Here is a 19,918-nt window from a genome sequence, read left to right on the forward strand (position 1 = left end):
GAGGGGACAGGCCCCATGTCCCTTTCCCCGCCCCTGTGAGCCAGCCAGTCCCCTTCCGACCCTACAAAAAATAATCTTTTATCCATTATCAATGATCCTTTAACAGTTTAATGAATACATAAGTTACCAGACTTTGCTTGGCACGTCTGTGTGGAATGTGCTGTGGGCTTTAGGCCTCTTCTTATAATTAGTCATAATAAAATAATAATAATAATAATAATAATTATTGAGAAAATTAATGCTTAGACCAGAGGTATTCACGCGCTGAAGGAAGCCTGGAGCTGGAGTCCAATGGGGAATGGACTCCAATCCAAGAGGTCTAATATGCGGGTTGGCCTCCATGGAGAATGGAGACCAGGCTGGTGGCTAATACAGAGGTTGGAAAGAAATCCCGGAGCAGGATCTCCGTGGAGAATGGAGTCCAGGAGCCAGATTTCTTGAGTAGGATCCGGGTCCAGCTGTCTGACCCACCTCTGCGATAACATGGGGCTGGGGGGAGACTCCAGGCCCAGATCCTGGGGGGAGGGATAGCTCAGTGGTTTGAGCATTGGCCTGTTAAACCCAGGGTTGTGAGTTCAATCCTTGAGAGGGCCATTTAGGGATTTGGGGCAAAAATCTGTCTGGGGATTGGTCCTGCTTTGAGCAGGGGGTTGGACTAGATGACCTCCTGAGGTCCCTTCCAACCCTGATAGTCTGATGATCTATGATGATCCCTTTAGGGTAGAGCTGGTTCCTCCCCAGAAGTGCACTGGGGATCTGGACCAAAGCACCAGGGTGGTAACAAAATCCAGATCTGGATCCCTTTGCAATCAGAGCGGGATGGTCTGCAGGAATGCACGGGGGGGGGGGAGCAAAACCTGGATTCCGGGAGTGGAACATGGATCTGGATCCCAAGGAAACCGGGTCCGCGGTGTGCTGGGATGAGACAAGGCCTGGACTGGCCAATGCCTCTGCACTGAGGGGCACAGGCTGGCAGCAAAACCCGGATCCGGAATCCATCTCCATGGAGCCAGATTCACTGGAAGGATGTAGGTAGGATCAGAGCAAAACCCCGATCCGGATTCCCCCATCCCCTGCTCTGACAGCCACGGGATGGAGCAAAACCGGATCCGGATTCCCACATCCCCTGGCACTGGCGGGTTGGAACAACACCTGGATCTGGATCCCGCTCTCTGGAGCTGGATTCATTGCAAAGAAACATGCAGGCTGGAACCAAGGCCCAGCTGCTCAGTCCCCCCACTACTATCTGACTCCACCGGCTCTACTTCCCCGCCTCTCTCTGGGCGTCGACCTCCTGGATCCAGGCCACAGTGCGGGCTCGGCTCTCCTCCCAGGTGTAGAGGGGCTGGTAGCCGAAGTGGCGCTGGGCCTTGTCCGTCTGCACCGTGAAGGTGGTGCTGGCCACGGCCAGGGTGTAGGGGTTGAGCAGGGGGGCGTAGGAGAAGAAAGGCCGGAGAAGCCGCCGGAGGAGGTTGTTGGCCAGGGCCAGGCAGCGCAGGAGCCAATGGGGCACGACGGGCTGGGAGCCCAGGAGGCGGAAGCCGCAGGAGGCCAGGATCTCCATGTTAAAGTCCTCGTAGCTCTTGTAGGGGGAGGCATCGTAGCAGAAGTAGACCTGGCCCCCGATGGCCGCTGGGGCATCCTGCATCTGCCGCGCCACCAGCACGTGCATCCAGGCCACGTTGCCTGCAGGGAAGACAAAGGGGGGGTGTCAAACACCCAGCCCTGATCCGCCCTAGGAGGGGGCAGTGCTGAGCTCACCTCCGCCCGCCCCCCCCCCCCCAAAGATCAATCTCCCCTCATTTGTCCAGGAATTCAATCCCGCGTGTGAGCTGCAGCCACTAGATGGCGACATCGCTCAGACACACACACCACCCCAATCCTCTCCAGCAGGGGGCAGTGTTACACACACACAATCCCGCCATTTTCCAAGTCTCCCTGCGTCCACATGCACAAACCACACACCCCTCACCCCCCACCAAGGAGTATTAGCAGAGCTGGGGGGGGGGGATCTGGGCTAGCAGGGGCTGCGGGTCGGGAGTGAGGGGCACCGGCAGGGCTGGGCAGGGGGGCTGGGCTGGGCTAGGCTAGCAGGGGCCTGCGGGTCGGGAGTGAGGGGCACCGGGCTGTCACTCACCCACGTAGACCCGGCCGTGCTCGGTGCTGACGGGAATGGCCCGGAGCAGCCTCCGTCCCGTCTGCAGCCCCTTCTCGTAGAATTCCTTCATTAGCGGGTGTTTCTCCCCATAGATCCCCGTGGGGCGCAGGGCGCAGGTCACCAGCCACCGGCCACCCCCCAGCTGTGGGCAGACAGGGGGGTGAGTGCCCAGATGCCTGGGTCCCATCCCCTCACTCCCCGGAGGCTCGGTGCTCTGTGTGATGCCGTCCCAGACGCCTGGGTCCCATTCCCGATCACAATCTCTCTTCCCCTCCCCCGCCCCAATGGCTGCAGAGTCCTTAGTGGGCTTATCCCGGATGCCTGGGTCCCATTTCCTCCCTCCCGTGGGGTTGTGGGGCAGGGAATGCAGAGCTCCACCGGGGTGCTCTCCCTCATCCCAGGGGCTGTGCCAGGGGGCTACTTACAGGCGTCCCATTGGCCTCGATGACCATGCGCTCGGCCTGCGCCTTGCTCAGGGGGTATGGCTGCTCGTGCTGGGCATCGTAGGCCGAGTCCTCATTCCCCCTGCAACGGGCGAGACACAGGCGCTCAGGGGCAGTGCCACTTCCTTCCTGCCTTTCCCCTTTCCAGGATCCCACCGCCCCCACCATCCCTCTGCTCTGAGCTCTGGCAGTCCCCGCCCCCCTCCCCTTAAGCCATTCTGCGATCCCACCACCCCCACCACCCCTCTTGCTCTGGGCTCTGGCCACCTCCCCAGCCTCTCCCCCTCCGGTATTCCCCGCCCCCCCGGAACTCCCCAGCCGGCTCCAAACAATGGAGGGATATTGGAACAACCCCCAGCCAGCGCTGGATGGAACCTGCTGTCCCCAGCCACCCACATCTGGAGGGGCCATGCTGGAGGTGTGTGCAAGCAACAAAAACAAAAGCACAGCTGCTTGCCGCCTGAAAAGCTTCAGGGTATGGAAACAGGACCCAGGCATCCGGGCTGGCAGAGAGACGTAGCCCGGGTAGCAGGGGGGGAGGGGGGGGCAGGGAGACAAAGATGGGGAATGGGACCCAGGCGTCCGGGACAGCAGTGAAGGGCGTCACAGCTCAACGTGCCCGCTGCCTGCAGTGTGTTTGTTTCATGTGGTGGTTGCCATGGGGCTGGGGTGGGAACCCTGAGGGAAGCCCTGGGTGGGGCTGGAAACAACTGAGGCTGGGTGGGAGCCAGAGACCGCAGGCAGGGAGGGGTGGGGAGTCGTGGAATCCTAGAGTCACAGAACTGGAAGAGACCTCGAAAGGTCGTCTAGTCCAGGGCCCCGCACTCATGCCAGGATTAAGGATTAGCTAGACCAGTGGTTCCCAAATCGGGGTTCAGGAACCCTTCGGGGTTCTCGAAATGTATCAGGAGGTTCTGAGAAACAATTCGGTAACGGCGGGCACGGGGGCGGCAGCCCGAGCCCCGTGACCACGACTTCCTGGCAGAACAAGTTTAAGCTTCGTTATAGTCGGGTGAAGTTTTCTTGGACTGCTCAGGACCCGAATGCTTGTGGGAGGAACCCTTTCATTGAGCTGGCTTCTTAAATACCTTCCTGCTGTTTTGCATCTGATACTCCCTGATAAAACACGGAGGCGGCTTAATCGAAGTGATAGGCGCTACCGAAGTGAAATCTGGGAAGAGTGTTGCCGTTTTCATAATGTGAGAACATTAATAATGGAATGATCAATAATACTGTAATCACAAATAGTGTGTAATCCGCGTACCACATTATTTCCAAGCTCACTGCTTCTATCATTTATGCTCAGGTAAGGGAGAAAATCCCTGGAAAGATTCATTTTTAGGAGGGGGTTCGCAAGAGTTGATATTTTCGTGAAAGGGGGTTTGCGGGTTGTTAAGGTTTGAGAACCGCTGATCTAGACCATCCCTGACAGGGGTTTGTCCAACCTGCTCTTAAAAATCTCTGATGATGGAGATTCCACAACCTCCCTGGGCAATTTATTCCAGTGCTTAACCACCCTGACAGTTAAGAAGTTTTTCCTAATGTCCAACCTAAACCTCCCTTGCTGCAATTTAAGCCCATTGCTTCTTGTCCTATCATCAGAGGTTAAGAACAACAATTCTTCTCCCTCCTCCTTGTAACAACCTTTTATGTACTTGAAAACTGTTCTCATGTCCCCTCTCAGTCTTCTCTTCTCTAAACTAAACAAACCCAATTCTTTCAATCTTCCCTTACAGCTCATGGTTTCTAGACCTTGAATCATTTTTCTTCATCTTCTCTGGACTTTCTCCAATTTGTCCACATCTTTCCTGAAATGTGGCGCCCAGAACTGGACACAATACTCCAGTTGAGGTCTAATCAGCGCGGAGTAGAGCAGAAGAATGACTTCTCGTGTCTTGCTTACAACACTCCTACTAATACAGCCCAGAAGGATGTTTGCTTTTTTGCAACAGCGTTACACTGTTGACTCATATTTAGCTTGTGATCCACTCTGACCCCCAGATCCCTTTCTGCAGTTCTCCTTCCTAGGCAGTCATTTCCCGTTTTGCACGTGTGCAACTGATTGTTCCTTCCTAAGGATGAGGGCCTTTAACTCCTAGGACGCCTGGGTTCTCTCCCTAGCTCTGAGAGGGGAGTGGAGTCTAGTGGGTTAGAGCAGGGGGGCTGGGAGCCAGGACTCCTGGGTTCTCTCCCTGGCTGTGGGAGGGGAGCGGGGTCCAGTGGTTAGAGCAGGGGGGCTGGGAGCCAGGACTCCTGGGTTCTCTCCCTGGCTGTGGGAGGGGAGCAGGGTCCAGTGGTTAGAGCAGGGGAAGCCAGGCGCCTGGGTACCTGTAGAAGGGATCCCCCTTGGTGTTGGGGCCCACAACCTCCATGCTGCTGGTGTAGATCAGATACTGGGTCCCATGCTCGATGCAGGCGTCAATCACGTTCTTGGTCCCTGGAGGTGGGGGGAGAGGAAAACAAGGGGTCAATCAGGTATCTGAGCACCCCCAACTCTGTCTGGCGGGAGAGCCTTCTCCTCCGCAACCCAACCCCTGCCCCAGGTGCCGGAGCAGCCGGGGAGTGGGGGCTGGGAGCCAGGACTCTACCCTAGCTCTGTACCTCAGTTTCCCTTCTGCACCTAAACTCTCCAGCTCTGGAATCATTGGCTGTTACTCAGAAGAGGTGGATCAGGCTCGTGTGGGAGCCCGGACATGCCTAGTGGGTCCCCCCGGATTCACTCACCCACCCGGTAGCGTGACTTGTGTTTGGTAAACAGCTGGCAGAGGCATCAGCTGCAGCCGCTTCCCTCTTCAGGCCCTTGGCTGCATGGGAGGGATTTTCCGAAGCTCAGGGCTTTTCCAGCGGAAACCTGGAAGGGGGACAGACGGCCCGAGCCAAGAGCAGCAGAGATCGCTCGGAGGAGCAGGAACGGAGAGGAGACATTCAGGGTTGCAGTCCCAGGCTCAGCCTGAAGGGGGTGTTGGCTGTTGGGGGGAGGGTGTTCCCGGCTACTCCACAGCTAGCAGGGGGCGCTATCGGGAGCAAGGCAGGAACGCTGGCTGCCCGGGGAGAGCGCCCCCGGCCGAGCTCCCTGCAGCCAAGCGCCCCCCTAGCGACGTGCGCTGCCCCAGCCCCAGCCACTTCCCGTACCGTGAACGTTCACCTCCGTGATCTTCTCGGGCGGGACCCTGCCCCACACGTCCACCAAGCTGGCTGCGTGGATCACCACGTCCGCCCCCTTCACGGCAGCCCCAACGTCCGTGGGGCTACTGATGTCCCCCAAGATCAGGGTCACCTTCACCTTGTCTGAAACAGAGATACAGAGCCCCGGTGAGAGGGCTTGAAGTGGAGCGGGGGGTTGGAGCCAGGACTCCTGGGTTCTATCCCCGGCTCTGGGAGGGGAGTGGGGTCTAGTGATTAGAGCGGGGGGGCTGGGAGCCAGGATGCCTAGGTTCTCTCCCGGCTCTGGGAGGGGAGTGGGGTCTAGTGGTTAGAGCAGGGGGGCTGGGAGCCAGGACGCCTGGGTTCTCTCCCTGGCTCTGGAAGGGGAGTGGGGTCTAGTGGTTAGACCAGTGGGGGGGCTGGAAGCCAGGACTCCTGGGTTCTCTCCCTGGCTCTGGGAGAGGAGTGGGGTCTAGTGATTAGAGCGGGGGGGCTGGGAGCCAGGATGCCTGGGTTCTCTCCCGGCTCTGGGAGTGGAGTGGGGTCTAGTGGTTAGAGCAGGGGGGGCTGGGAGCCAGGACGCCTGGGTTCTCTCTCGGCTCTGGGAGCAGAGTGGGGTCACTTCTTTTACTGGTATCTTGACTGTCACCGATCCTCTTTCCTGCCAGCTGGGCGGGGTGTCACCTGGCTCCCACCCAGTGCCAGCCCCGCCCCACATTCCTGTCTGGCCCCCCCTTGACCCGTGCGTGTCTCTCCCTCCCGGCCTTCCAGCTGCTTCCTCGGCCTTCACGGGAAGGAGCTGTTCCTCCGGACCACACCACATTGTCCGATAGAAACCACCAGATGGAAACAGACAGTGGCACGTCCTCCAGCAGAGAGGATATCACGCACACGGGAGTTTTGGGAAATGGGACACGGGCCCTTTCCCCGCTAGGGGGCGCCAGCTCCCATCCCGGCCCAGGGTGAGGACTGGCTGGCTCAGGGGGGCAGGGAATGGGGCACAGGGCCTTTCCCCTCTAGGGGGCGCTGGCTCCGATCTGGCCCCAGGGTGGGGACTGGCTGGCTCAGGGGGCCAGGGAATGGGGCACAGGGCCTTTCCCCTCTAGGGGGCGCTGGCTCCGATCTGGCCCCAGGGTGGGGACTGGCTGGCTCAGGGGGGCAGGGAATGGGGCACAGGGCCTTTCCCCTCTAGGGGGCGCTGGCTCCGATCTGGCCCCAGGGTGGGGACTGGCTGGCTCAGGGGGCTTGGGGGGTGGATCCGAGGCCCAGATGAAAGGTGATTTCTCAACTATCTTTTCGCAGAAAAACTCGGATTCCCTGTTTAATTGGCTCCAGTCAGGAATCCAGTGGAAACTCTCCAGGCATCTAGAACCGGAGCAGTGATTAATTTATCCCATGGAGCAAAGCAGCTTTGAAAGCCAGTTTCTTCCAATGAAAGTTTCCTAATAAATAGCTCTGCCGGTGCCCCTCACTCCCGACCCGTAGCCCCTGCCAGCCCAGCCCTGCCCCCCCCCCCCCCGCTCTGCCGGTGCCCCTCACTCCCGACCCGCAGCCCCTGCCAGCCCAGCCCTGCCCCCCCCGCCCCCCGCTCTGCCGGTGCCCCTCACTCCCGACCCGCAGCCCCCTGCCAGCCCAGCCCTGCCCCCCCCCCCCCGCTCTGCCGGTGCCCCTCACTCCCGACCCGCAGCCCCTGCCAGCCCAGCCCTGCCCCCCCCGCCCCCCGCTCTGCCGGTGCCCCTCACTCCCGACCCGCAGCCCCCTGCCAGCCCAGCCCTGCCCCCCCCCCCCGCTCTGCCGGTGCCCCTCACTCCGGACCTGCAGCCCCTGCCAGCCCAGCCCTGCCCCCCCCAGCTCTGCCCGTGTCCCTCACTCCCGACCTGCAGCCCCTGCTAGCCCAGCCCTGCCCCCCCCAGCTCTGCCGGTGCCCCTCACTCCCGACCCGCAGCCCCTGCTAGCCCAGCCCTGCCCCCCCCAGCTCTGCCGGTGCCCCTCACTCCCGACCCGCAGCCCCTGCTAGCCCAGCCCTGCCCCCCCCAGCTCTGCCGGTGCCCCTCACTCCCAACCCGCAGCCCCCTGCCAGCCCAGCCCTGGTCTGCACCCCTATTTCTGCTGGTGCTCCCCTACCAGCTCTATCTCTTTGGACAGGGAATGGCGGGCACAGAATTCCAGTTAAAGGCCACGGCTGGGTTATGCTGGGCTGTTGCCAAGATGAACAAATCCAGGGCCTGGCCCAAGACATAAATGTTGGGGCCCAGCCAGCTCAGGATCTCTTCAATTCTGCTCCTGCCTCCAGCTCCCTGACAGCGTCTGGGAGCCGTTCCTGTGCGGGAGCAGCTCTCAGATGGGTCAGGCACCAGGCAAGAGCTGCCCACACAGCGTGGGTGCTGCTGGAAACCAAATAGACTCTCATTCCACATGCGCTAACCACAAGCCCCCACTCCCCTCACAGAGCTGGGAGAGAACCCAGGAGTCCTGGCTCCCAGCCCCTCCTGCTCTAACCACAAGCCCCCACTCCCCTCACAGAGCTGGGAGAGAACCCAGGAGTCCTGGCTCCCAGCCCCTCCTGCTCTAACCACTAGCCCCCACTCCCCTCCCAGAGCTGGGAGAGAACCCAGGAGGCCTGGCTCCCAGCCCCTCCCTACTGTAACCACTAGACCCTCTCCCCTCCCAGAGCTGGGAGAGAACCCAGGAGTCCTGGCTCCCAGCCCCTCCTGCTCTAACCACTAGCCCCCACTCCCCTCCCGGAGCTGGGAGAGAACCCAGGAGTCTTATCTCCCAGCCCCTCCTGCTCTAACCACTAGACCCCACTCCTCTCCCAGAGCTGGGAGAGAACCCAGGAGTCCTGGCTCCCAGCCCCTCCTGCTCTAACCACTAGACCCCACTCCTCTCCCAGAGCTGGGAGAGAACCCAGGAGTCCTGGCTCCCAGCCCCTCCTGCTCTAACCACTAGCCCCCACTCCCCTCCCGGAGCTGGGAGAGAACCCAGGAGTCCTGGCTCCCAGCCCCTCCTGCTCTAACCACTAGACCTCGCTCCCCTCCCAGAGCTGGGAGAGAACCCAGGAGTCCTGGGGACTAGTGATGAGCACTCTGGGGCTGGGAGTCAGGACTCCTAGGTTCATACCGGCACTGATGAGTAACTGACGCGCACACATACGCAGTACGTGACTTCGCGCACACAAAACACAGACACAAACACCCATTGTCCTGGGTTGAACCACAGAGGCAGCAGCTAGAGATACGGCCCCTCTGATCCCTCCCACCGGGGCTGTGCCCCCCCCCCCACACACACACACACTCTGAGATCACGTCTGCATGCCAAGCCCTCAGATAGGAGCTGGGGCTGGGATGACAAAACGTTACTTCCTTCAGCGTGTGTGTGTCTGTGTGTCCACACGCACTTCCCCCCGCTGGAGGGAATCGGGGCCATGTGGGTGGGAGACAAAGGGGGAATGGTCTATAATATTTGTATGACACCCCCACCCCCACCCCCGATGCGTGCCTCAGTTTTCCTCTGTACTTTGCATGGCTGCCCAGGGTGGGGGGGACAAAAGGGTTAACGCTGCTGGTGGAACAGCACAGGAGAGGGGTGGGGAGGGGGAGGACGCCTGGCTGTCTCGGAGGCACTACGGGAGGGATTGAAACTGACCCAGATCAACAAGGGTCCGGAGAGACAACCTCAGCTCCAAGGATTCTCAACAGCGGGAAGCTCAGGCGGATTGGGGGGGGGGGGCGGTGAACTCAGCCTGGCCCTGCCTGGAGAATGAGGCCTGAGCCAGGACCGGCAGAGGATAAAGTTGGACTCGCCGGGCAGGGCTCGAGGGGCGAAGCAGGGGGGCTGGAGCCCAGACACTCAGAGGCGGGGAGGCTGCAGGGCTGCCTCTGAAGGAAGAGTGGGACCCCTCGGGGGTCCGGCCCACTTACAGGGCGTAACACCGGTCCTGTGTCTCCGGGACAGGTGGTGGCAGTGGTGGGATCCACAATGCACCAGGAGCATTTGGCAAGTGACTTGCGGGCAGTAAAAACGAAGTCAAAGGAAACGACAGGAGAATGGTGCCTAAGCCCCGCTCTCGCCCGGACAGGGAGCGAGGGGTGAGTGCTGGGAGCTCCAGGATCTGGAGAAGGGAAGGTGCAAGAGGTCCCAAAGAGGGGTAACTGGGGAAAGGCCCTGGGATGCCCATTCCGCAGGAAGCCAAGATACCAAATCATTGCCCCAGTTTACGGGGGTTGGGGGGGCAGAGATGCCAACCTCACGGCCGGCGAGAAGTCCTGCCCCTTGAACCCGGTCGGCCTTGCGGCCCGGCCCCTCCCTCGCACCCCCTCCTCGGTCCCAGAGCGAGAACAGCAGCCAGCCGGGGAAGATCCCAATGGCCCCACTGCTGCTGTCTGAATTCACCCCTTATAGGAAAAGGCCTCGGGGTGTTCAGAGGACTCAGGGTGTGACGCACACACCCCGTCCTGGCAGGAGAATATCTCCACAAGTGGGGGCCGGTGCAGAGCTCACGCCGCTGGAGGCTTCGTTTAATCCGTCCGGGTTGGAGCGACTCTCGGAGAGCCGTCCCCACGAGCGTAAAACGTGGCTGGACAGGAAGCCGGGGGAGCCGCCTAGCAAGGGCCGGTTGGCAGACGAGTTTGCAGAGAGTAAGCTGAAGGGGAGTGGGCCAGGTCGGGGGTCACACGTGGGCACCCCACAAGTGGGCTTCGAGTCAATCCAAACCAGGGGTGACAGCCCACCTGGGCAGACCTCCTGCAACGCATCTCGTGGGGAGGTGCAACGTTTCTAGGAAAACAAGGCACAGGTGCGCAATGAAATCAGGTTTCCCTGGGACGGAGGCGATCTCTCATCCGCCGCCCAGCCGGGGAGGGCCCAGAGAGCAAACTCTGGGAGGAAAGCTATCGCCCAGCCAGACCCCTTGGGGGCAGGGAGGTGGTGACAGACAGGATCCCACCGCAGGCACCATCTCCTGTTGGACTCCCCTGGACTCAGACTCCTGTGGTCCCCAGTAGGATCAATGGTCAATGGGGAGACCTCCAGGGGGTGGAGAGATTCTGGGATGGAGGGAAACCTGGCTTGATAATGGCATAGAGAGAACACTTATAAAGTTTGCGGATGATACCAAGCTGGGAGGGGTTGCAAGTGCTTTGGAGGATAGGATTAAAATTCAAAATGCTCTGGACAAACTAGAGAAAGGGTCCGAAGTCAATGGGATGAAATTCAATCAGGACAAATGCAAAGTACTCCACTTAGGAAGGAACAATCAGTTGCACACGTGCAAAATGGGAAATGACTGCCAAGGAAGGAGAACTGCGGAAAGGGATCTAGGGGTCATAGTGGATCACAAGTTAAATATGAGTCAACAGTGTAACGCTGTTGCAAAAAAAGCAAACATCGTTCTGGGATGTATTAACAGGAGTGATGTGAGCAAGACAGGAGAAGTCATTCTTCTGCTCTACTCCGCGCTGATTAGGCCTCAACTGGAGTATTGTGTCCAGTTCTGGGTGCCACATTTCAGGAAGGATGTGGACAAATTGGAGAAAGTCCAGAGAAGAGCAACAAAAATTATTCAAGGTCTAGAAAACATGAGCTGTGAGAGAAGATCGAAAAAACTGGGTTTGTTTAGTCTGGAGAAGAGAAGACTGAGAGGGGACATGAGAACCGGTTTCAAGTATGTAAAAGGTTGTTACAAGGAGGAAGGAGAAGAATTGTTCTCGTTAACCTCTAAGGATAGAACAAGAAGCAATGGGCTTAAACTGCAGCAAGGGAGGTTTAGGTTGGACATTAGGAAAAACTCAGGGAGGTTAGGCACTGGAATAAATTGCCCAGGGAGGTTGTGGAATCTCCATCATTGGAGATTTTTAAGAGCAGGTTGGACAAACCCCTGTCAGGGCTGGTCTAGATAATACTTAGTCCCATGAGGGCAGGGGATGGGACTAGACGACCTCGCGAGGTCCCTTCCAGTCCTGTGATTCGATGTTCCAACCCCCTCAAACACTGCAGGGCCGAGGGACCCGGGATAAGGGCCCAGGTGCCGAGTTATTTGCCCCACTGATGGCTCAGATCCCTGGGCAGACACGGGACGGCTCGGGACGGGGGGGGGGATTCCCCAGCTTGGACGCCCTCCTCGGGAAGGACAGCGGCACTTCGAGGCACAAGTCAGGCCCCGCGGCCGCGAGCTCAAACCACGGCTCCGAGTGGAGGCGTCACTGAAAGTGGAAACAGCTGAACTAGCAGGGAACGGACGGTTCCTCCCGCGGCTTCGCCTCTAGCTCAGAGGAGCCTCAGGCCGCCGTCAGCGAGGCCGGCACGTGAGCTGGACCGAGCCCCAGACAGCTCCGCATGGGAGACGTGAGTCATGCGGGCGTGCCTGCAGCTCACGGCTGTGACCCGGGGAGCCAGCTCCCGGCGGGACGGCCGAGCCCAGTGGGGTCTGAGCCCCCGGCGGGGCGTGGGGGGAGACGCAGGCAGGCTCACCCTGGCCGGGTAGTGGGAGAAGCCCCAGGGAAGGTGAAAGCAGCCGAGAGGCGGTGGCTGGTCACAGAGACACCTGCTCAGAGCGCGACACGGCCCCCGGTGGGTTCCCTTAACCAATCACAGCCCCCCCCCGGGGTGGGAGGGTGGAGAGGACTCTGCCCTGGGGGTGAGGGCAATGGGGTCCTTGCATGCACACAGCTCCCGAGGGGACCTGCCAATGTCGGGGAGCGCACTGCGCCCCTGGCCAGCAAAGCCCCAGGGACAGACCTACGCTGCTCAAGGGGTCCCTCCCTCCCTTGCCCACAGCTTAGGGGGACGGGCACCCCACGCCAGCTGAGCCATGGGGGGAAGGAGGGTCCCCTGCCCCCCTCGCCAATGAGGGGAAGGGGTCATGGCAGGACCCAGCCCACTTTCACACCCAAAGGTTTCAGGGTGGCAGATGGGTGCTGGGGGAGGGGGGGCCTTAAAAACTCCCCCCCCCCCCCCCAGACACCCGGTCTGCGTCATCTAACGGAGCAGCCCTACGGGGAGGATGGGAACCTGCTCTGCGTGTCGGCCCCTGAGCTCGATGGATAAGAAACCGAGCTGGGAGGATCTGAAGGTGGCTAGCAGATAACGCGGGCGAGTCTGAACTCCCCCAGAATACGGGTTAACACGCCCCTGCTTGGCTCGGCCTCCGAGGGGTAGAGGAAGGATGAAGGGGGATTTCTTGTAATTTTTTCCAGAAGCCCACGTCTGCCTCAGTTTCCCTCTGTACTTTTCACGGCTGCCCTGGGGGGGGAGGGGAGGAGAAGGGTTAACGCTGCTGCTGGAGCAGTGAGAGCCGTTAAGGGACTGGTGGAGATTGATGTAGATCTAGAGAGACAACCCCGGCTCCAAGCCTGGTTGGACTCGCCGGGCAGAGCTCAAGGGGCGAAGCGGGGTGGGGGGATTGGAGCCCCACAGCTCAGTCTAGGAGGTGGGGAGCCCACGGGGCCGACCCTGAAGGCAGAGGGGGGGTCCCTTGGGGGTCTGGCCTACTGGCGGGGTTCCTCCAAGGGACCGGGGTACCCGTGACTGTCTGGGGGCGTGCCGCCCTGCCCCCTACTGGAGGGAATCGGGGGGGGGGGAAGGAGGGCATGCCTCACCTGTCCCCAGCTGCCGCAGGGCCGGATCCAGCTGCAGATCGAAGACGCGCACTTCGGCCACGTTGGGCGACCGCTCCACCAGCATCCGCACCAGATGGGAGCCCAGGAACCCGCAGCCGCCCGTCACCAGATAGACCTGCCGGGCCCGGCCCCACTCCATCAGGCCCTATGGGGAGAAGGGAGACAGGCTGGGGGTTAGGCCAGGGGTGTGGGCGCCGGGGGGGAGCTCAGGCCGCGCATGTGTGTGCGGGGGGGGGGGGGGGTGAAGAGGGGGTTTGCATACCAATCCTTTCTCTCTGCCCTGGACGCCTGCTTCCCGTCCCCCTCGCTCCCTGGGAGATGCGGGGCCCTCTCGAGATGAACCCCCAGCACTGTGGTCCCGGACTCCTGGGTCCCAGCCCTGCCACATCCCGAGCCCTCCCGCCCCCGAAAGGCCTGGGCCAGATGTCCCCACCCAGGCCCAGACTGAATGACCCCTCTGTGGCAGGTGCCGACTTCCAGGGCTACAATTTACGGCTTTGCTACCCCGGATGCCTGGGTTCCTCCCTCAGGGTTGTGGCTTGTGGGAACCTTGAGCAGACTGGAGAGCAATTTCCTCTCTGACAAAAGGAAAGACAAAGGAAGCCTGTGTGTTCATGAGCCTTTGTCAGTCGCCAGGAAGCAAAGCCGCCCTTGAATTTACAACTGGCCAAACCACTCTCCGCATCACAATGAACAACAGGCGAGGACAAGCGGCTGTGGGGCAGGGCAACTAGCGAACAGCTGCACAGCAATGCTGGCTGTACAGGGACGCTGAGATGCAGCCACTTCTGGGGCGGGGCAGCTGGGGAACAGCCGCACAACGCCAAACGGGGACGGTTCACCTGGCACTGAGATGCAGCCACCTTGGGGCGGGGGGCAGCTGTAAGGACTGGGGGGCTCGGTAGGGGGCACTCTCCCCTGGCAGTCAGGGCTGGTCTCAGTGCCCAGGGCATCACTAGGGGGCGCTGTGCTGCAGGGAGCGGGACAGGAGCTCAGCAGGGGGCGCTCTTCCCTGGCAGTCAGGCCTGGCCCCAATGCGGCGCTAGGGGGCGCTGTGCTGCAGGGAGCGGGATGGGATCAGCAGGGGGCGCTCTCCCCTGGCAGCCAGGGCTGGCCCCACTGCCCCAGTGCGGCGCTGTGCTGCAGGGAGCAGGGATCAGTAGGGGGCGCTCTCCCCTGGCAGCCAGGGCTGGCCCCACTGCCCCAGTGCGGCGCTGTGCTGCAGGGAGCAGGGATCACTAGGGGGCGCTCTCCCCTGCCAGCCAGGGCTGGCCGTGCTGTGGTGTCTCTCAGCCGCATGCGTTATTGTTGAGTTTTTATATTGCATTAGCGCCTTAAAGCTACAACACGGCGGGGCCCCATGGTGCCAGGCGCTGCCCAGACCCACAGCAGGAGCCGGTCCCTGCCCCGAAGGGCTCACAGTCTAACCGGACAAAGGCAGGAACATTCTCCCCCTTTCACAGCTGGGGAAACTGAGGCTCAGAGAGACCCAGGACTTGCACCAGGGGCCACAGGGAGTCTATGGCAGAGCCAGAGATAGAACCCAGGAGTCCTGACTCCCAGCCCCGCCTCTAACCACTAGACCCCACTCCCCTCCCAGAGCCAGGGAGAGAACCCAGGAGTCCGGATCACCCAGCCCAGCACCCTAAGCACAGCTCAGTTCCGGTCTCGATTTCCCAGCAACAGGAAGGCCAGTAAATGAGGGAAACCTGCTTAGGAGAGGGAAATGACTGGGATTGTTTCGTGTTTCCCTGACGCAGGAGAAATTGTCCACCCCCCACTCCCCAAGGAGCCCAGCCAGCCAGGGTCTGCGCTCGGGAAGTGACTGGATGCTGCATGCCAGCCAACCCCATTCCCCCTTTGAGGGCAGAACCCAGGACTCCTGGCTCCCAGCCCCACCTCTATTCCACCTCACCTCCCAGAACAAAGACTAGAACCCAGGAGTCCTGGCTCCCCGCTCACCTGTTCTAACCCACTAGACCCCCCTCCCCTGCCCGGCCCGGCCCGAGCTGGGGATAGAACCCAGGAGTCCGGGCTCCCGCTGCTCTAACCCACTAACCTCACATGGTGGGAGGGGAGTGCACACCTGCTCTGACGGTTGGCAGCAGGGCACCCAGCCAACTGAGTTGTTTGGATTTAATGGCTGGAAATCATTGCCGGGGGGGGGCCACGGATCACCGCACACTAACTCAGACTTCAGGCGGTTGACAGGGAGGGATCCACCCCCTCTGGCACTTCAAAACTCATTGCAAGCCCCGGGGTTATGGGGGGGGCACCGGCACAGCTGGGGGGGCCACACAGGTCGGGAGGGAGGGGCACTGGCAGAGCTGAGAGCGGACGGGGTGGATACTGGCCCAGATCGGCCCATGGGCCCAGCCCGGTGTCCCGTCTTCTGGAGACAGAAGAGGTTAGATCCATCTCGTTCCATGGGCCCAGTCCGGCCGGACGTCCCCACAGCACGCCCGCCGAAAGCCGGGGCTGCACCGTGCCAGGTTGCGCTGATGCCCCCGAGACTAGGTGGGCCAGGTGTTGGCGGTTCTCCGGCCGCCTTCCGGCGGGGAGCGAGACGCTTCCCAGCCCTGCTTCGGAAACCTTGACTCATTACCCAGGGCGGGGCAGCCGGACGTGGGCACACGACGACCAGACGGAGCCGGTCTTGTGAGCCCTCTGTTCTTGGCAAAAATCACAGGTAAATAGCACCTGAGCTCAACTCCCGGCAGCACAGCGCCCCCTAGTGCCACCCTGGGGCATTGGGGCCAGCCCTGACCGCCAGGGGAGGGCGTCCCCTGCTCATCCCTCTGCCGTGCCCCCTAGTGCCACCCTGGGGCATTGGGGCCAGCCCTGACCGCCAGGGGAGAGCGCCCCTGCTGATCCCTCTGCCGTGCCCCCTAGTGCCACCCTGGGGCATTGGGGCCAGCCCTGACCGCCAGGGGAGGGCGCCCCCTGCTCATCCCTCTGCCGTGCCCCCTAGCGCCGCCCTGGGGCATTGGGGCCAGCCCTGACTGCCAGGGGAGGGCGCCCCCTGCTCATCCCTCTGCCGTGTCCCCTAGCGCTGCCCTGGGGCATTGGGGCCAGCCCTGACCGCCAGGGCTCTCATCCTGGTTAGTTCCCAGCCCACAGTAGCTGTTTTCCCATGTTGGGCCCTCCTGGGGTCCCCCTCCCCCCTTCCAGAGGCGAGCGTCCAAGGTAAAGCAGAGATAAGGGGCTGGCATGGCCATGAGATTAGAATCAGCTCTGCCCTTGGCATGCTGCCACCACATAACACGGTCACCCCGGGAGAGAACCACAATCCTAGCTCCCAGCCCCCCTGGTCTAACCCACCAAACCCCACTCCCCTCCCAGAGCTGGGGATAGAACCCAGGAGTCCTGGCTCCCAGCCCCTCCTGCTCTAACCCACCAAACCCCACTCCTCTCCCAGAGCTGGGGATAGAACCCAGGAGTCCTGGCTCCCAGCCCCTCCTGCTCTAACCCACCAAACCCCACCCCACTCCCCTCCCAGAGCTGGGGAAAGAACCCAGGAGTCCTGGCTCCTAGTTCCCCCTCGCTCAAACTCACCAGACCTCACTTCCCTCCCAGCTCTGGGGAAAGAACCCAGGGAGTCCTGGCTCCCAGCTCCCCCATTCCGAACCCTGGGCCCATCTGGCTGCTCCCAGAAGGTGCCCAAGCTGTGCTGCCTGACCCCGGCTGAGGGCTGCCCTGCTGCATGCGTGTGACCCGGTCTCATGTAAACAAGCCCAGTCTGACTAGCAGGTGCTATTACTCCAGAGCACGTGAGGTCAGCCAGGCTGCCTAGTTCCTAGAGCAAATCTCAGCTCCCAGCCAGGAGCGGCGTTAACCCCAGTCCCAGAACAGGGGCCAGACACCGGCCTAGATGGGCCCCTGGGGCTGACCCGGGCTGGACGGGGCTGCAGGTTCTGGCAGGGAAGCACCTGTGCTCTCGCTAGCGGGAAGGGCCGCGAAGGGGTTAACTGAGCCGCGATGGGAATGGAAAATTTCTCAGACGCTGAATTTACTCCAGCTTCTACACATCAGAGCAACTGGTGTGTGTCGTCCCCCCACCGCTGGAGATGGAACCCAGGAGTCCTGGGTCCCTCCCCCTCCCCCCATCAACTCCAACCCACCAGACCCCACTCTCCCTCCCAGAGCCAGGGAGAAAACCCAGGAGTCCTGGCTCCCAGCCCCCCCTGCTCTAACCACCAGCCCCCACTGCCCTCCCAGAGCCGGGGAGAGAACCCAGGAATCCTGGCTCCCAGCCCCCCCTGCTCTGACCCACCAGCCCCCACTCCCCTCCCAGAGCCGGGGAGAGAACCCAGGAGTCCTGGCTCCTAGCCCCTCCCTGCTCTGACCACTAGCCCCCACTCCCCTACCCGAGGCAGGGAGAGAACCCAGGAGTCCTGGCTCCCAGCCCCCCCCCCCCTCTAACCCACTAGATCCACTTCCCGGAACCCAACAGAGAACCCAGGAGTCCGGGGAGCGCCCAGCCAGGTGCGCAACTCCCAGCCCCGCACCCCCCCAGGCCACGTAGCCGGGCAGGCGCGCGATGAGTCCCGTGCGCAGGTGGCCCCGCAGTGCCGGGGGGAGGGGGGATGGTACCTGATCGGGCCTGGGCTCCCCCGACTCCGGGGTTGCCAGCTGGCCGCTGCTGTGTCCTTGCTCCTGTGACATCCTCCTGCTCTGCGCCCCTCCATGGTGCCGCCGGGGTAAGTACTGACAGCTGCCGCCCCGCCCTCCGCCGACGGGTCCTAGCGCCCGCCCAGCAGCCCCGGACGCCTGGGTTCTCTCCCCAGCCCTGGGAGAGGAGGGGGTATGGAGCGGGGTCGGGGGTCGGTTGGGAGCCAGGACTCCTCGGTTCTCTCCCCAGCTGGGGAGGAGGGGGCATGGGGGGGGGGGGCTGGGAGCCAGGACTCCTCGGTTCTCTCCCCAGCTGGGGGGGGGGGGGGGGGGAGCCAGGACTCCTGGGTTCTAATGGGTAAAGCAAGGCGGGGGGCGGGAGCCAGGACTCCTGGGTTCTCTCCCCGACTCTGGGAGGGGAATGGGGCCTAGTGGGTTAGAGCAGGGGGGGCTGGGAGCCAGGACTCCTGGGTTCTCTCCCCAGCTGTGGGAGAGGAGTGGGGTCTAATGGGTAAAGCAAGGCGTGGGGCGGGCAACAGGACTCCTGGGTTCTATTCCCCTTTCTCCCTGGATTCTGTAGGTGCTCGCTGGGCGGCCCCAGCATCTCCCACCTCGAAGCGATTTCAGTCCGGGGGCGGGCAGCAAGAACCTAGAATCTGCTCCCCCATCCTCACCCCCCAGGGCACCCCACCGAGCCGACACCCCCTAGTGGGGCAGGGCCCCTGTGTCCCAGACCCCACTCCCTCAGCCCACCCCCTGGAGGGGAAAGGTCTCATGCCCCATGTTTCTAGTCTCTGGGTTCATGTGGGGTGCACAGGCTGGGGGGGGGGACCCCAGCGGCGTGGGGAGCGTGGCTGGGGGGAGGAACCCCACGTGCAGGGGCAACTGGACCCATTCAAGTTCCAGACTGGGGTCGCCTGTCGTCGTCCCCCCCCCCAACCACTACCTCTTTCAGCCCCGTGACTGACAGGTCCTTTTTCCGCTATGCAGAACCACTTCCCTATTCCCAGCACCTCACCGGATCTGGGGCGGGGGGGGGACACTGCGCCCCCCCCTTCCCCCACCTGCCCGAGAGGTTCTTAGAAATGCACCGAGCGCCCCCTTGTGGCCAATGGGCAGCAGCCCAGCTGTGTCACTTACTGGATTTAAAATAAAATCACAGCGGTGGGGGGAGCGGACACTGCGCCCCCCCCCCTTCCCCCACCTGCCCGAGAGGTTCTTAGAAATGCACCGAGCGCCCCCTTGTGGCCAATGGGCAGCAGCCCAGCTGTGTCACTTACTGGATTTAAAATAAAATCACAGCGGTGGGGGGAGCTGAGTGGGGTTAAGTGTAGGGAGGAAGAACCCAGGAGTCCTGGCTCCCAGCCCCTCCCTGCTCTAACCCGCTAGACCCCATTCCCCTCCCAGTGCAGGGAAAAGGCAGCGATTCGTTGGTGGCAGTACCTGTTCCAGCAGGGATCCCCCCCCTCGATGCCCCCCAGCTCCAGCCCCACAGGAGCTCCGTGCCAGCACAGGGCAGAGCTGGCTGGATTCTTACCGCACTGGCCTGCGCTGCTCCCCAGCAGGAGGTGACGCAAGGAGCCGGTAACCAGACCCCGGGGTTCCTCTTTCACTTGCAAACCGCTGGGCTCGCCAGCCAGCCCCGGTGCCTGTCTGCCACCAGCAGGGCGTGGGCAGGTATCGGGGTGAGCTCTTGTGCCAGATCAGAGCCAGCGCCCTCTAGGGGGAAAAGGGCCCTGGCCCTTTCCCCACCCCCCACACCCAGCCAGTCCCCCTTCCTGGGGCTGGATTGGAGCTGGTGCCCCCTAGAGGGGAAAGTCCCCATGTCCCATTCCTGCCCCCCTGAGCAAGCCAGTCTCCTGGCCTGGGGCTGGATGGAGGCCAGTGCCCGCTAGAGCAGGGGTGGGCGAACTATGGGCAGCACGGTAAGAGGGCACAGAGTGGGG

General features: G+C 62.0%; 1 protein-coding gene and 1 pseudogene across 1 annotated transcript; one reads left to right on the top strand and one right to left on the bottom strand.

The window, feature by feature from the left end:
• The window catches only part of LOC135877976 (RING finger protein 112-like), a 1,138,053-nt pseudogene that overhangs the window by 434,575 nt on the left and 683,560 nt on the right, over nt 1–19,918 (top strand).
• Nucleotides 93–18,058, bottom strand: HSD3B7 (hydroxy-delta-5-steroid dehydrogenase, 3 beta- and steroid delta-isomerase 7). Its single transcript, XM_065404392.1, has 7 exons — nt 17,955–18,058; nt 13,341–13,506; nt 5,734–5,889; nt 4,930–5,038; nt 2,584–2,683; nt 2,138–2,300; nt 93–1,686 (listed from the first exon to the last, which is right to left on the bottom strand). The coding sequence occupies exons 1-7, from the start codon at nt 18,024–18,026 to the stop codon at nt 1,262–1,264; spliced, it is 1,191 nt and encodes a 396-aa protein (XP_065260464.1). The 5' UTR covers nt 18,027–18,058; the 3' UTR covers nt 93–1,261.

Source organism: Emys orbicularis, chromosome 4, assembly GCF_028017835.1.
Source record: "Emys orbicularis isolate rEmyOrb1 chromosome 4, rEmyOrb1.hap1, whole genome shotgun sequence".
NCBI classification, from domain to species: Eukaryota; Metazoa; Chordata; order Testudines; family Emydidae; genus Emys; species Emys orbicularis.